Raw genomic sequence first — 17186 nt, 5'->3', positions numbered from 1 at the left:
TGCTGCCTTGGCATTGGCCATGGTTTAATGCCCTTGTTAGAACTCCGCTAAAAGTGCCACAGCTATAACCTATCACTAATTGCAGGATCCGGTGCTCTCATTCTCATTCGGGTCCCAGATTTACACTGCCAAAGCTCAGAATGTTTCATATCTCAGAATGTATTGCAACAGCAAGCAACTGCTGAAACTCTCTGTTCCGTTTCAGATCAGTAATTAGGCTGGTGTTTCACTCTGTTGGCAGTTTGAATTGGCTCCTGCCCTCGTTTCGCTACTTAACTGGAGGTCAGTGTTGTTTAAACATTTGTAAAGACATACTGGTCTGTACATATCTTAACAGCAGCATATCTGGTTAGCTCTGTGCTGAATTACTTGTCATTTAGCAGATGCTGTTTACATAGCATAATAAAAATATCAGGCACGGGCCTCCACATGGAGCCATTTGGGGTTATGTACCCTATTAAAAGGCATGGTTCTCTCAGGGATTCTCAAGTTCACGGGTCTCAAAGGTCTCTGTGATCAAAGCGTCAGGCTTGTGTCACTGGACAAAACCTTTAACCGCTGGTATACCACCCCTCAATTTGCATTTGTTCCATTAATGAATAAATGAATTGTGTGGCCCTTTGACACTGCCATGCTCACATTCTCAAGCATGGTAATGATGTTTTAATGTTTAAAGCTCTGTAGCACAGAAAATGCTGCTAATGCAAAAAAGATTTCAGTGAATAACAACTTAAATTTGTGTTCTCACTAGTGCTGTCAAACGATTAATCACGATTAATCGCATCCAAATAAACAAATAAACAAAGTTTTTGTTTACATATGTGTGTGTATTGTGTATATTTAATATGTATATTTATAAATACACACATATACAGCATATATTTTGAAAATATTTACATGTATATATTTATATTCATATAATTTATATCATATATAAATATATTTAATATATAAACGTAACATATTTTTCTTAAATATATACATGTATGTGTGTGTATTTATATATACATAATAAATATACACAGTACACACACATACATCATGTAAACATAAACTTTTATTTTGGATGCGATTAATCGCGATTGATCGTTTGACAGCACTAGTTCTCACTCAAAGCTATTTTGGCTTCAGAATATAAGTTACAGAATTCTTAAATGCTGATTTGACTTTTTTAGATTAAAAGTCACAGGTTACTCTCTACTTGTGTTTATGCATAACAATAAACATAAAATATCTCATATCTTATACTATATATATATATATATATATGTGTGTGAAAAAGTTTGGAACAACATGAGGATTTTTAAATTTAATAAATCTGACAGGATTTAAATTTTAATCTTTAAAAATATCTAAATAAAATTAGACAATGGTAAAATGAATAGATCTCTGTCTCTGTCTGAAGTCTCTGAAATAATATTTAATAATATAGATCTATCTGGCTGTTTTGGTCATTTCAAGAAAAGGAGGTCCCTGCTCTATAGTGGTTTTTGATGTTTTTCATTTTCTCTCACGGTTTTTCCATGGCCCATTTTCCACTCGTGAGTTCCAGCAGGCGAGATTAGAGAGAGAGATTAAAATCAAACCTGCTGCTTGTGGTCCAACACTACTGCAAACCTCCTACTGTAGAATACATGATGCGTGCATCCATCCTCCTTCAAACTATCTGCATTTCTCTTTCTCTGAGGAAAATCATGTGGCCAGGTCATTTCATTAACTTTATGTGATGTCTTCCGAATTATATTGCCCATTTACTCTCATCACCCACCAATTTGCACTGAATATCATGTAACATAATTTCATACACTGCTTCAATCTAAAAAAAAAAAAACCACTGACACAATATCATTGCCACTGTATAAAACTCAGCGCTCTCAGTTCCTCAGAAAACAAACATCTGTCCATATAGGCAGGCGAGACACCCTATTTCATTTCGTTGGCTGAACAATTGACACTGAAGCACACAATAGTGATCCCCTATACCCTGAGGGCATCATGTGTCACCTGTTTTTCCTCTCATTTGCCAGTCTCCTATATTTGCACAGACAATACCACACTAGTGCTAATAGAATTGCGTGTTCTTTATTAAAAATTTATTGTTTTTAATGTGCAAGCCACAGTTGCATTTGTCTTGCACACTAGGGGACTACAGATATGTACAGTATATGTACAATGTGTTATGTATGAATATTATGCCATGACTCTCAATTAACTCCACATTTAAACTGCTTAGGGATGGGTAATATGATTGAAATTTTAACCCTGTCATTTCATTTAACCACTGCAGTGATACACATCACCAAATACTAATTAGACTTTCGCTACATCAAATTGTTATCAATTGAACAAAACCTTACAGGTTTCATAAACCTCAATAACACCACATAACAAATAAATAACTCCAAGAACTATAAGCATGTCCAACTTTATTCATATACATACCGTAAACTCAGGTAGCTAAATCAATATATAGGCATATAGCAAATCTCATCTGCTTAATTGTTTATATTGTCACAAAATGTAAACCATATTATCGTGAAGAAATATACAGTATTTAAAGTTGGATTTATAGTACATCCAACAGCATCAGGTAAAGCAATATGTAGCTCTTATAGCAAATCTCAGCTGTGTGACTGTTCATATCGTCATAAAATATGTAAACTATATTATTGCAAAGCTTTCTATATAAAGTTGAATACAGCTAAGTCCAACTTTATCCACATACATACAGTATACTCATGTAAAGCGATACTATATAGCAAATCTCAACTGCCTGATTGTTGCAAAAATGTAATCTTATCACACACAGCTCTATATAAACTTGGATAGGCCTATATAAGTAGTCTATATCCAACTTTATCTGTATACTCAAGCAAAGCAATAAACAGCATATAGGCCTTGTTGAGATAATCACAACATGTAAAGAATATAAAAGGCTATGAAAGGCATGAAGATATTAAGATATTATAAAAAAGATTATCATAATTATTTATGTTAAGCAGCTTGGAAACGATGTGTATTGAGAAAAGCGCTATACAAATAAAACTTGAAAAAAAACTGTTGTTTATTGTTAACATTATTGTTTTTTCTTTGACTTCTTGGCCAAGTCAATGTTATCTGCTAGTTTATTATAGTTTTCATTTAATATAAATTTTTTTCATTTCTGCTTTTTCGTTTCCTGTCCCCCGTGAACTGCATTTTTCTGCATGTTTGTGTCGTGACCCTTGCGAGTGCCTTAAAGTGTGCACTTTACAGACACAGAGCGAAATCACAGAGCATATCACAGAGCGAAAAACAGCTGAGTCGCTCAGCTTCCCTCTCCCCTCCACCCCAGACTGTTTTCCATCTACATCCTCCCCTCCCCCACCCTTCCTCGCTCTTTGTTCGCATTCTGTCCTCTCCGCTTGTTGCCACCCAACACCGTTTCCGGCGCTCTGATTGGTCGATTTGATGTTAGAGGCGGAGCTACTGATGCAGCGTTGACATTTTGTCAGTTCGGCAAGAGATTACGGTGTCAGTAGAAGAGCTTCCGAGAAAGCGGCTGACACTCGGGCGTTGAAGCTGCTCTTTCTCGATTAAAATCCTCTAAATTTCGCCCTTAGAACAACTAGAAGAAAATACGAACTAGATTATTCGTGTCGTAAAAGAACGGATTGAATCCGAACACAGAGCTGTGTTCTTTCTTCTGTCGTGTCGCCTTTCTTCCTCCTTCCTGTTTCTTTTGTTTATGTCCTGCAGTGTTCTGCTGCACGGCGGAGAATACATCACTGACCGTGAATAAACGATAGAGTGAATCGAGATAAACGAAAGACAGAAAGAAAAATATTTAGACCATTTCGTCCTTTTCCTCCGTCTACACGTCTGTGGTGTCCAGCTGGACCAGACCAGGAGCGAGAGTCTAATGCCCCCGGAGGATGAGCCCAGCCATCGAGGGGATGCAGACAGAGCCGCAGGGGTATTTGGGGAAAGGGGTGCTCCTTGAGCCCTTTGTGCACCAGGTGGGGGGACACTCGTGTGTGCTCCGCTTCGGGGAGCAGACGATATGCAAGCCCCTCATCCCCCGGGAGCACCAGTTTTACAAGAGCCTCCCTGCGGCTATGCGGAAGTTTACACCGCAATATAGAGGTAAGTAGCTACTAATGTGACGTCTCATTCCGTTTTCCTGGCTATTAAAGCCATTCATTTTTTCTTCATAACTGTCTTTCGCGTACAATGTGATATTTTTCGGTGTGTTAGACTGTAAAAAACATCGTCATGTTAAATGAAGGCCAGCAGTGCTGCTGTGTTTCCGTCTTAACGCTATTCTTCTCAAGGTGGCGCTGTTGTAATAAATACTTAAAGGGACAGTTCACCCCCGAAAAGAAAATGCTGCTATTATTTACTCACCCTCATGTTGTGCCAAACCCGTGTGTCTGTCTTTATTTAGTGGAACCGAAAAAGAGACACCTGCCACGTTCATTGTCGTTTACAATGAAAGTGAATGGTTACAACCATCACCTTTCTGTTTTATAGAAGTTTAAATTTCTTTTAAATATTTGGGTGTACTGCCTTTGTAAATGTCCAGTTTAGGTAGGGCCCCTAAAAGGTAAATTATTGGCAAGACTGTACTTTAACGCATACACCTAGGTGTCAGGGTTTCGTTTGAAGATACCTGAATGTGGAGCGATTCCCAGCTTATCAAACTTGAAAAGCAGCAGCAATGGCAGGTGTTTTTTTTTCTGGACCCAAAGACTGCTGACATGACATCATAGACTGCCTCCTACACACTTGTGGTTTCAAAATTTGCTGTCATTCCTGAGGATCATACACCTGGAAAGACAAGTTAAACCGGTTTAAATTTTTTGCTTATGTCCATCTGATCTTTCAAAACACAGATACACACAGCCCAGTTTGGATGCACACTGCAGCATCCATACACTTTAAATGGCCTGTTTTCCAGTGTGATAAGTGTGCAGGACATATGTTTTTTAGTGGGAGAGGTTGGGGGGATGGGTGTGATGACAAAACAGAAGCTTGGCATCTTTGTGGTTGTTTATGGTGTCTTGAAATGCTTTTATTTTACATAATGGTAGGAAGTTATTGTCAATAATAATATATTGAGTGCCTGTTTTAATATTCTGAATTGGAAGTCTAGACGAGACTCTGCCTATGTTTTTTGCATTGTGCTCTGTTGTTTTGAAAATAATGCTTTTAAATTTCTTTATACATATATATTTTTTAAATGCTTTATCAAACAAATCTCATTTTCTGTAATAAAAAATGCGGATGAAATATAATTTACATGATTAATTTTTTTGTTCTGTCTTAAAAAATATTGTTTGAATTATTTGCATTTTTTACTTTGTTACATTAAAAATACTAGAATAATGTTATTGAGAATGAGAATAAAAACACTAACATTACAACATAAAAATCTTTATTTTAATTATTATTTACATTTTATATATGTCTGTCTATCTATATATATATATATATATATATATATATTCTATTATATGAATTTTAAATGAACTTTTTCATGACCTTATCCCTTTTAGTACTCTCTCTTCTCTCAGAATAACAGATTTATTTATTTATTTAGTGCAAAAGATGATTCTTGTGTATATCTTTGGGACTGTCTTTCAGGTTTATAATATATTCTTGTAATTCTTGTGGTGTTTGCATGTGATGCCTTCATTTTTTGCCAGGTTTTGATGCATTGTGCTTTATGGATGCTCTTGAATTTGAGTCATGAAGTGATATGATCTTTGACAATAAATAGTGTTGGTTTCATCATATCTTTAGCCTCTTGTCATTTGTTTGTTGGGCTGTTTTCCTTCTTGTGTGGCATTGATTGAACGGACATTTGATGTGGTTTGCTGTGACAGATTCAGAAAACTGATCCAGTGAAGCCGCTCCTGTACATTACATTGGCTCTCTTCCCAGCCCTCAGCCTTCCTTGCTCCCTCTCTCTCTTTTTCAAGAATTTCTGTCTCTTTGTTTGTTTATGGATTGTGTGATTCCTATCAGGTTAGGAGCAGCCTGTGCTGTCGGCTCAGTAGCTTTTGTTAAAGACTGGCGAGCTTTTAAGCGCAAAAAAGAGAAGTGGGTAAGAGATGTTAAAGATTTCCCAGACAGTTTACTTTAAGCTCGGATCTCTGACTACTTCCTGTTTGCTGAAGTGAAGTTATTATGATTTCACCTCTGACCTCATTCTTTTTTTTTTCTTTCTCTCTCCTATTCCATATCTCTCTCATCTCTCTGCAGGTGTGGTTTCGGTGAGTTTTGAGGAGGATGAGGAAGGAAATTTGTGTCTTATTGCATACCCTCTGCACAGTGAGCTTGGGGACTTGGAAAACGTGGACCCCTCGGCAGACCTGGAACCCAATAACAAAATAAAATGGGTCAGTAAGATGCTGCTGGACAATGAGGGCTACAGCAAGGACCGGTCCAGACACGCTCGGAAGGATAAGGACAAGAGGTGAGGGGACGGTAACATCTGATTGTGCAGTCGTCCTAGCAGTATGCATAATAGATGCAAAAATAGGGTTGAAGAATTGAAACGTAGAAGTGGTGTTAATTTTTACAATTGTTTTTGTCTTAAAAATGTCTATAAATTTAGTCAATGATTGGTTGTTAGAATAGTTAAAGTCAATTTTAACTGTGATTAAAATGGCATGTAATTTAGTCAACAAAAATAACATTTTAACATGTGGACAAATCCAGTAGACTTGTGTTGAATGAGAGACTAGGATATAATAGAAACGTGGGAGTGTGTCTTTTGATATATAAGCATCCACTTAACAAGTAGGGCTGAATGATTTATTGAAATAATAAAATCAAAATCGCAGTTTGGCTTATTGCGATTATCAAATCACAAAGGCTGCTATTTAATTAAATATGTAGAACTATGTTTTGGAGTGTTCATTTACACACATGCAGTTTCATGAAAATATTTTTACTGTGTCTCAGAGCAGCTATTAATATAGTAATAAGTTATTTTAATAATAAGTTATTATTTTATTAAATACTCATTTTTTACATTGAAATAAAATAATGAAATAAAAATAATAATTTTATAGTCATATTGATGTATAATTAAACTGTGCAGCCCTAAAAATGTTGCATTTTAAATTGCAGTCACAATTTTTATCAGAAAAATCACAATTATATTTTTCCCCAAATTGTTCAGCCCTACTACATCCTAATAACTGTTTAGCAATGTGCTAAAAACACTTAGAACAGTTAGAAACCAAATAGCACATATGTGACATCTACCTATGACGTTGTAGCCCAATTTTGCTTGAAAAAACTCAAATAAAATGTGTATTTAGATCAAAATTTAGCCATTTACCAGAGACTGCAGGGAGGTTCAGAGTCTTTCTCAAGGACAACAATACTGACAAATCACGTATTGTTTCTTGCGGATCGAACCAGCAGCTTTTCAGTTAGCAGTCTTAAGCTTTAATGCCTAGGCCACAATACCCCACATCTCTTGAATAATACTAGCCTGTGTTCTCCTGTAATAATGGCTCTGCTCAGTACTTGTCTGCTGACTCAATGAGAATGTGACCGATCGTAGCGTCCTTGTCGTCATGAGGAGACGCTGGGCGCACTGACCCACAGAACACCCAGCTGGGCAGAGCAGATACACTCTCAGCTGCTGGCAACCAGACTGGTTCAAATGTGTGTTTTGAGCCAAAGTTTAGCAAGAGGTTATGTAACCAGCGTAGCTTTGTGACTTTTTTGAAGTGACCTCAGTGTGACTGGGGAAGGGGTGAAAGGCCAGATAAGAGGCATTTGTTCTTTGTGGGGGGATTTAGGATTTTAGGAATCATGGGTATTAACCCACCTCAGCAAGCCATACGACTTGGGGTGTTGTTTATGTCTGTAGCACAAACGGCACAGGATGTGTCACACACCAAAATGTAATACTCAAACTTAAGGAATTTGTTTAGATCTCTTAAAACAAGTTCTACAAAGTTAGCCGTAATCTGTCTGTCAGGCTGACCCACCTCTATCCTCACCCCTCCAGTGTCAAACGCGAGGAGGAGCTGGAGTGGCTCAAGCAGACCGAGGTGTTCTACTACAGCCTGGAGAGGAGCAATGCTGCCGGCCCTCAGCTCAAGCACAACCCCTGGAGCCTCAAGTGCCACCAACAACACCTGCAGAGGATGAAGGAGAACGCAAAACACCGCAACCAATACAGTATCCTTCAGTGCTGCCACAAACAACAAAGGTGGATTGGTCTAGTGCAGTTTACTGCTGATTGTTAGATTATGTCATACATTTATATACATAAACAGCACTGTTCAAACATTTCAGGTCAGTAAGGCTTAACCTAACCTAACCTTCTTCTTCTTTTTTTTTTAAGAAGAATGCGTTACATTGATTAAAATTGACGGTAAAGACATTTATAATGTTATAAAAGATTTCTCTTTTGCTTTCTATTAATCAAAGTATCCTGGGGGAAAAAAGATTACGAAATAAAAAATATTAAGTTTGTTTTTAACACTGAGAATAAGAAATGTATCTTGAGCACCAAATCAGCATATTAGAATAATTTATTAGAATGATTTGAAGGATCATGTGACACCAAAATTGACATGCTGTAAATTCAGCTTTGCCATCACAAGAATAATTACGTTTTAAAATATAATAAAAGAAAAAAAAAATGGTAAATTGTAATAATAATAATATTTAAATAACAATAATGATAATACAATTGTAATAGTAATAATATTTCACAAATTACAGTTCACAGATTACTCTATTTTTGATCAAATAAATAAAGCCTTGGTAAAAAACAAACCAAAAAAATCTTACCAACTCCCACATTTTTTAACAGTAGTGTGTATACTTGTATAAAAAGTATATTTCCATAAAATATATATTTATCATACAAAACATTATATATATGATTATATATCTTTTATTTATAAAATATTATAATATTTTAATATTTTAATGTCTGTATATAATAAATATATATTATTACTGATAGTTTATTTATTGCCAATGAAAAATGTATTTCTAAATTATGGTAATATGTAATTAAAAATTAATTACAGTACAAATTAATGATAACAGATTTATAATTATATTTGTATTTTATATATGTATTTTAATTAATCATTTACACTTATTTTACCCAAATTTTAAGTCACTAAAAATATATATGAAAATCACTACGCATTAATGTAGCTATTCATACTGCACAACAAGAACACAAAACATTAAAAAGCTTGAATAGCACATTATAAAGCTTGTATTGCTATGCAGATTTACAATTAGAATGACAATTGTGAGGTAAATAGATAAAACATGCCTATTTATTATGCAGAAAAACAAAGCTTAATTGTAGAGCAATACTGGAAAGAAAGGAGAATCTACGTTTCCCTTAACCCAGAACCTCCCATCAGAATTCATCCTGTTGGAGAACCTGACATGGCGCTACACAGTTCCATGTGTGCTTGATCTGAAGATGGGCACGAGGCAGCACGGGGACGACGCCTCTGAGGAGAAGAAGGCCGTCCAGATCCGCAAGTGTCAGCAGAGTACATCCGCCAGCATCGGAGTGCGCCTCTGCGGCATGCAGGTTAGTGCAGCTCTTGAGCGTAATTCCATAATGTTAGAAGCACGTAAAGGCGATGTTTTATTCACATGCTCCTCTTCACTTTCCTCCAGGTCTACCATTCAGACACAGGGCAGCTCATGTTCATGAACAAGTACCACGGCCGTAAGCTGACCCTGTCTGGCTTCAAAGAGGCCATCTTTCAGTTCTTCCACGACGGGAGGCGCCTAAGACGCGAGCTCCTGTCGCCAGTGCTGCGGAGGCTGCGAGACATGCAGGTGGCCCTGGAGGCCTGCGAAAGCTACCGCTTTTACTCCAGCTCACTCTTGATAATATACGACGGAGACCCTCCGCGATCACGCCACTCCGCAGAGGATGGGCTTTCGGAAGAGGAGGAGGAAGACGACGATGAGGAAGAAGAGGAAGAGGAGGAGGAAGAAGAAGAGGAGGGTGGTGCTTTTGGATTCCCTCACGGCGCAGGTGCGGCCAGCAGCAGTAGCAACAGCGGTGCTTGTGGCGGCACCAGCAGCTCTGCTGTGGTGCGACGCATGGCTAGACCAGACAGCGGCCCGGTGGTGGATGTTCGCATGATTGACTTTGCTCACACCACGTGTCGGCACTACGGCGAGGACAGTGTAGTCCACGAGGGCCAGGATAGCGGTTACATCTTTGGATTGGAGAACCTCATCACCATCATTTTGCAACTAGAGGACCACAGCACAGATTAAACCCCAGCTTTGTTCAAACCAGCATGGCGTTCGAATGGGAAAATGTTTCTTTCTCTTTCTCTTCCTCATTCTTTCAATCTCTTGAGACGTTCAGCTCTCAATGCTCCACCTGTTCAGTTGTTTTTTTGTGTTGTAGAGGATTAAAAAGGGTCGAGAAGCTAACGTCAAGTCGTCACATGATCTGCTTCCTCCATGTTTAGTAGCTTTACTCACTTCCCCCGATGTACTGTTACAAGGTTGCTGCCGTTCCCCTTTTTGTTCTATTTATTGAGGAACGGTTATTTACCGAAAAGGACCTGATTTCGTTCCCGTCCTCATTCCTTGAGAAGGTTCTGGAACTTTGATTAGCTTCTGAGTGCTCCTTGTTGGATGGTGGTGAAAAGAAAGACTGTTAACGCTCTACAGCACCCTCCCCTTGCCCCTTTACCCATCGTGCAGAGACAACTATATTCAGACAGTTGACATACAGAGACGATAATAAAGCTTTATTTATTTGTCATATTTCCTAAATAAACTAAAAAGAAAAAACATTGAAAATGTGAATGGAGCTTCGAAATCTACATTCCATGTTATTAATGTTACAATAATGATATTAATAAATATTATTATTTGACATGTTCGGATACCTCTATCTTATATCTGTCGTACACGGTATGTTGGAGGAAAAATAAAACTTGTTTGTGATAAATTCTAGTCTCGTACTGTGATTTGTTTGGGCTTTTTTTTTGTTTTTTTGCAAGATGTGCTGTATCTTGTATCAAATTACAGCAAGTCACTATTAATCACTAAAACACAATTTGGGTCTTGAGCTGTAGATGCTAAATAAAGAATAGTGCAATAAAAAGTATTAAAGGGGTGGTTCACCCAAAATTTTTATTTCTGTTATTAATTACTCACCCTCATGTCGTTACAAACCCGTAAGACCTTCGTTCATCTTTGGAACACAAATTAAGATAATTTTGATGAAATCCTAGAGCTTTCTGACCCTCCATAGACAGCAACGCAACTGACATGGTCAAGGCCTAGAAACATAGTAAGGACATCGTTAAAATAATGACATCAGTGGCTCAACCGTAATTTTATGAAGCTACAAGAATACTTTTTTGTGTGCAAAGAAAACAAAAATAACGACTTTATTCAATGATTTCTTCTCTCTCGGGACAGTCCGCCGCTATGCATGTTTTACATCAGCAGCACCACACGCAAGCTTCATAAAATTACGGTTGAACCATTGATGTCACTATTTTAATGACATCCTTTCTTCGTTTCTGTTCCTTGATCGTGGTAGGAACCTTGCTGTCTATGGAGGGTCAGAAAGCTCTCGGATTTCACCCAAGTATTTAAATTTGTGTTCTGAAGATGTTTGGAACGACATGAGGGTGAGTAAATGACAACATTTTAATTTTTGGGTGAACTATCCCTTTGAGTTTGTTAAAAATGCAATAGTTTACCCAAAAATGAAAATTCTGTGTTCATTTACTCCAAACCTGTATGACTTTCTTCTGTGGAACATAAAAGACGTTTTTGTACTAACAAAATCATTTGGTTATCAACATTCTTCAAAAAAATTCTACGCTGGTGTTCCACAGAAGAAATAATGATGATTGAATTTTTGGTAACACTACAATTGAAATTTTGGTAACACTTTAGGGATCAAAGTGTTCTCACTATAGTTGCTTATTAGCATGCATTACTAACATATTGGCTGTTTATTAGTAGCCTACTTATAAAGCACATATTAATGCCTTATTCTGCACGACCATATTCTAAATCACTTAAACCTACCTTAACAACTACTTTACTAACTATTAATAAGCAGCAAATTAGGAGCTCACCGAGGCAAAAGTCAGAGATAATAGTTAGTTTAATAGTAAGAATTGGTCACCAAACTAAAGTGCAAATGTTTATTTTTGCGTAAACTTACTCAGGATGTTTTCTTTAGCTTTCACAGTCAAGAGATAGCGGAAAATCTCTCTACATTATCACAGGTTTTAAGGATGCTAATGTCTTGCCCTGTGTGAAACTTTTAACACAAGGTGTCCTGACCAAGTGGCCTGACCTTTTCCTCTTTACTGGCTGTTTGAGAATTCAGACGCTTAGGTTACAAATAGACCTGTATCACTGTCACACAATGACGCACATGTAAAACAGACATGCACAGCACTCTTTAAGATTGGGGCTAGTTGTCACGCTTTTTTTCTCCAGTGAATATTTAGAGTAAAAGATTTGATGGTTTAGTATAGAGTCAATAATAAGATCGCTTAATAATTTGGCACCAAATCAGCATATTAGAATGATTTCTTAAGGATCATGTCATGTGACACTGAAGACTGGAGTATGATGCTGAAAATTCAGCTGGTCATCACAGGAAAAAAATACATTTTAAAATGCTGTATATTCAAATAGAAAACGGTTATTAAATTGTAATAAGAAAATTACAGTTTTACTGTATTTTTGCTCAAGTAAATGCAGGCTTGGTGAGTATATAAGACACTTATTTCAAAAACATAAAAAATAGTAATTATTCCCAACCTTTGATCGGCAATATAATAACATTTAATACGCAAATGGACTCAAATGTCATGCTAGATTTAGTGAATTGTGGTCCATGCACAGTTGGTCCAAAACTAAGCGCTCCACAGGGGGCTTCAGATGCCAAATGACGGGCTTTATAGGCTTTGAGTTTAATCATTTGTTCTGTTTGGTTGTTTTATCTGCTTTATCCCGTGTCTCAGTGGACTGCATTGTTCCATTGATTTGATGTAACATCATGGATGAGCGCCAGTGTCAATAGAAATCTAAATGGTTACTGGTCAGCGCATGTATGTGGAAGTGTTGAGTGATTTAGCATGTTTTTGTGTCTGAATGTTTGTCAGTATTAGCATCACCTATTCTCCAGAACAGCGGTTGCCATGGTAACGGAGCTGTTTGGTAATACTGAAATCGTTATATTTTTAGTTCTTTTCTCTAGCGCTGGGGATCATGCGTTGTCCTACATACGTTAATTACGCCTCCTTTAAAATGTCAGGCAAATATCAAATGAATTCATCGCCAATCTGAAACATATGGGGGATATGTTCGGCTTACATAATTACTGGTTTGAAGTATGTGCAGCTGGCTCAGAGAGTTAACATTTGCATGCTCATTATAGGTACTCAGCTGTGCTCTGTTTTAGTTCAGTTCATTCTATTCTACCTTTGTTCTCTCTGTGTTCCTAAGAATAGAGCATTGTGAGGTCAGAGCATTGCTCGCTTTCTTTGTCTTTTTCTCTGAATTGAGTCATACCTTTTGAGGTCACATTTATACGCGCACACACATTTGTAAATACTTAGTTTCTCAGGCATCGTTCTGTTATATTCTTTTCAACTTTCCAAGTGCCAATGTGAGACGCTTTTGATACACAAACTGGGACAAGTTTCTAGTTTGTAAAAAAAATAATATATAAATTAACATTTATAAAACAAAATAAAAGTGTAAGTTTTATATCAATTATACATTAATTAAAATTAAAATGCAAAATTGCAGCATTTTCACTAACATTTTATAAAATTCATTTTTTTTAAAATAAATAATACAACATTTATAAGTAACTAAAAAGTTATAATTTTATTTAAATAAATAAAAGTTCAAATTCACTTAATTCATTATACTGAAAATATTTTAAATATTTTATTTAAAGAACAAAACATTTCTAAATTTAAAATTGCATATTTTACTATATATATTATATATATTTGAACAATTTATGAAATCAGTTTTACAAATAAATAATAAAAAAGACATTTATAAATAAATGAAAGGTAAATAAATAAAATAAATACATTTATGTTTAAATTCGCTCAAATTTATTATGCTAATTTATAATTTACAATGAACAAAACTTAAATTTAAAATGCAAAATAGAAGCATTTTAAATTTAAGTTTTGTTCGTTATATATAATATATTATTTCTATTTAATTTTTTCTGTTTTCATAACTATAAAACACAATGCAATGGTTCAAATTGTGGAAAAAAGAGCAAAATTCAAAAATGCAGGTAAAAAAAAAAAACAGTACAGAAAATTCCTTATTATTAGCACAGTACATTGTGCCCTATTTTTACGAATTTTTACAGTGTACTAAAATAGAAAAACCTTTTACATTTATGATTTTTATAAAGCCTTTTGCAATCAGCCCTATTTATAACCTAAAATGAAAATCTTGCCATTATTTATCTCATAAAATGCAAAAGAGAGGCATTTCACTATATAACATTTAGGATTATGAAATAAACTTAATAAATAATAAATTAGGTATTTACAAATTATTAAAAAGTTCATAAATAAACTCAATCAATTCATTAAAATATATTATGCTGAAATATAATTTACAATGAACACAATTGTATTAAAAATGCAAAATAAAAGCATTTTCTCTAGTGGGTTTTTGGACCTCATTGAATATATGTAGAGAGAGAATAACTGTTGCTTTAGGTATCCATTGAGGTTTAGTATTCCTTTCTTATGTGACAGGTCAATTTCAGATTTTAGAAAAGGGAATTTCAAGAGTGATCCTGTATGCGTCATCAGTGTGATCCTCAGTGTAGCAGCTGGGTCATTTAGAGGTCACTTCATCGACTTTACACTTGTTGGAAATCAATATTTCATCCCATTCCAGTTCCACTGAAAGCATGTGCCTGTGGCCATGATTCTTCAAATGAAGCATTCACACAGGTGGGAAAAAGACATTAGCACTGCTTCACTAGCCGACATCATATGTTACAGGTAGCAACTAACAAAAGAAAAAAGAATGCCTTCTGTAAGAATTCAAGGAGACTAAGACATAAACACACAATGACAGGGCCAGCCGTAGGGTCATGAATGGCCCTTAGTGTTTGACCACAGTCAGAGAGAGTGAGAGAAAACCAGGCCAAGAAAGAATTAGAATCTTACATAAGCGTAAACACTGCTCCCATATAGCATGAGCCGGACTGTGTTGACTTCATTTACTGACTGCGCTGTCAACATGTGTTTAATCAGGCCTGCCAATTATACTAACAAGATCAGCTAAATCTATCCACCGACGTATTCCTGATCAGATATATTGACTTGGCTTATTTCATTAAAATAGCTTCGAGTGCTCAGGTGATTCTGTTTGTGCAAGAAACGCTTTAAAAATGCTTTGTTGCTCTGCTAGGTAAAAAGACTATTATGTGAGAAGTGCATGAATAAAAAAAAAGGGAGATAAATACATTAAAATTCCTATCCCAGTCTTATTTCTATGTGATGTGTGTATTGTAATGTGAATATTCTGTCAAACCAGCTCAGCCCAGCTGAACCCCTCAGCAGGCAGAAAGAAAGGGCAAGGTTGACTAAGCATTGTTTTTACATAACTGACGCTCTTTGTTATCTACCTAAAATGTTGAAGAAATGGAAGGGGATGCTATGAAGCTGCCTGAAGCAGTTTTCAGACAGAGAGGTCCTAAAAAATACAGTATATAAAATTTTCTATTTTTTATTTTTGTATTAAATTTATTTTTATGTTGGCTACTTACTTATTTACTTTTTATTTATTTAACCCGCTCAGCCCAGCTGAACCCCCCCCCCCCGCAGGCAGAAAGATAGGTCAAGGTTGACTAAGTGTTGTTTTTACATAACTGACGCTCTTTGTTGTCCACCTAAAAAGTTGAAGATAATGGAGGGGGATGGTATGAAGCAGTTTTCAGATAGAGAGGTCCTAAAAAATAAAAAAAAATATATATTTTCTATTTTTTTTTTTTTAATTTTGGATTTTTTTGTATTAAATTTATTTTTCTTTATTTATATTTCTTTACTGTTTCTATTAAATATTATATCTATTTAATTGCAATTTTTTTCTATTTTCATCACTATTATTTTTTTGCCAGAATATTATCCATTAATTTTACAGCCATTTCTGTAAAAAATCACAATGCAATGAATATATGGTAGTCAAAGATACTGAGAGACTGTGGGTTTATTATGAGATAAAATGTTGAAATTGACAAAAGTTATGACAGTCATACATAATTACAAAATTATGACAGTCATATTTATTATGACAAGTCTCAATAAGTGACATAAAAAGTCAAAATTATGACAAAAAATATAACTATTACAGCCGTATAAAGTTGAAATTATGAGATACTGAGTCATTATGAGATAAAAAGTAAATTATGTCAAAAACAATTATGAGTCATATATGACCCTGGACCACAAAACCAGTCATAAGGGTCAATTTTTTGAACTTGAGATTTATACATCATCTGAAGCTGAATAAATAAGGTTTCCATTGATGTATGGTTTGTTATGATAGGACAATATTTGGCCAAGATACAACTATTTGAAAATCTGGAATCTGAGGGTGATAAAAAAAATCAAAATAGTGAGAAAATCGTCTTTAAAGTTGTTCAAATGAAGTTCTTAGCAATGCATATTACTAATCACAAATTAAGTTTTGATATATTTACAGTAGGAAATGTACAAAATATCTTTATGGAACATGATCTTTACTTAATATCCTAATGATTTTTGGCATAAAAGAAAAATCAATAATTTTGACCCACACAATGTATTTTTGGCTATTGCTACAAATATACCCCAGCGACTTATGACTGCTTTTGTGCTCCAGGGTCACATTTATGACATTTATAAAGCGGTTTTCAATAGCCATATATTCATAACCTAAAATTCTATCATTATTTACTCATCTTCATGTTATTTACAACCTATTTATTTATTTATTTAAACCTGATCAGTTTGTTTTATTTACAACTTCGAAAAATCTTTTTCTTTTTTCTTTTCTCTTTTTACAGTGTAGTTCATACATTATTGGAAGGTATTTTCTGCTGAGATTGCTACTACAAACTGCTGTTGAATCAAAAAACAGACCCCCCCCCCCAAATACAA

General features: G+C 35.5%; 1 protein-coding gene across 1 annotated transcript; it reads left to right on the top strand.

Annotated features, from left to right (window-relative positions):
- The first annotated feature begins 3484 nt into the window (after window positions 1-3484).
- On the top strand, window positions 3485-10490 carry LOC107713495 (inositol hexakisphosphate kinase 2-like). The gene is made up of 5 exons (XM_016519009.1): window positions 3485-4125; window positions 6247-6460; window positions 8015-8187; window positions 9402-9577; window positions 9667-10490. Exons 1-5 carry the CDS (start codon window positions 3915-3917, stop codon window positions 10279-10281), a joined length of 1389 nt encoding a protein of 462 aa, XP_016374495.1. The 5' UTR covers window positions 3485-3914; the 3' UTR covers window positions 10282-10490.
- Window positions 10491-17186: the final 6696 nt, after the last annotated feature.

This window comes from Sinocyclocheilus rhinocerous, unplaced genomic scaffold, assembly GCF_001515625.1.
Source record: "Sinocyclocheilus rhinocerous isolate Xijiao unplaced genomic scaffold, SAMN03320098_v1.1 scaffold57, whole genome shotgun sequence".
Taxonomy (NCBI): Eukaryota; Metazoa; Chordata; class Actinopteri; order Cypriniformes; family Cyprinidae; genus Sinocyclocheilus; species Sinocyclocheilus rhinocerous.
This window is presented reverse-complemented; position numbering and strand designations above follow the sequence as displayed.

Excerpts from the sequence above, each read along its gene's own strand:
- LOC107713495 (XM_016519009.1), top strand. The coding sequence starts at position 3,915 with ATGAGCCCAGCCATCGAGGGGATGCAGACAGAGCCGCAGGGGTATTTG. Across the intron at positions 4,126-6,246 it reads GTTTACACCGCAATATAGAG|GTGTGGTTTCGGTGAGTTTT; the intron begins GTAAGTAGCTAC and ends ATCTCTCTGCAG. Across the intron at positions 8,188-9,401 it reads AAAACACCGCAACCAATACA|AATTCATCCTGTTGGAGAAC; the intron begins GTATCCTTCAGT and ends ACCTCCCATCAG.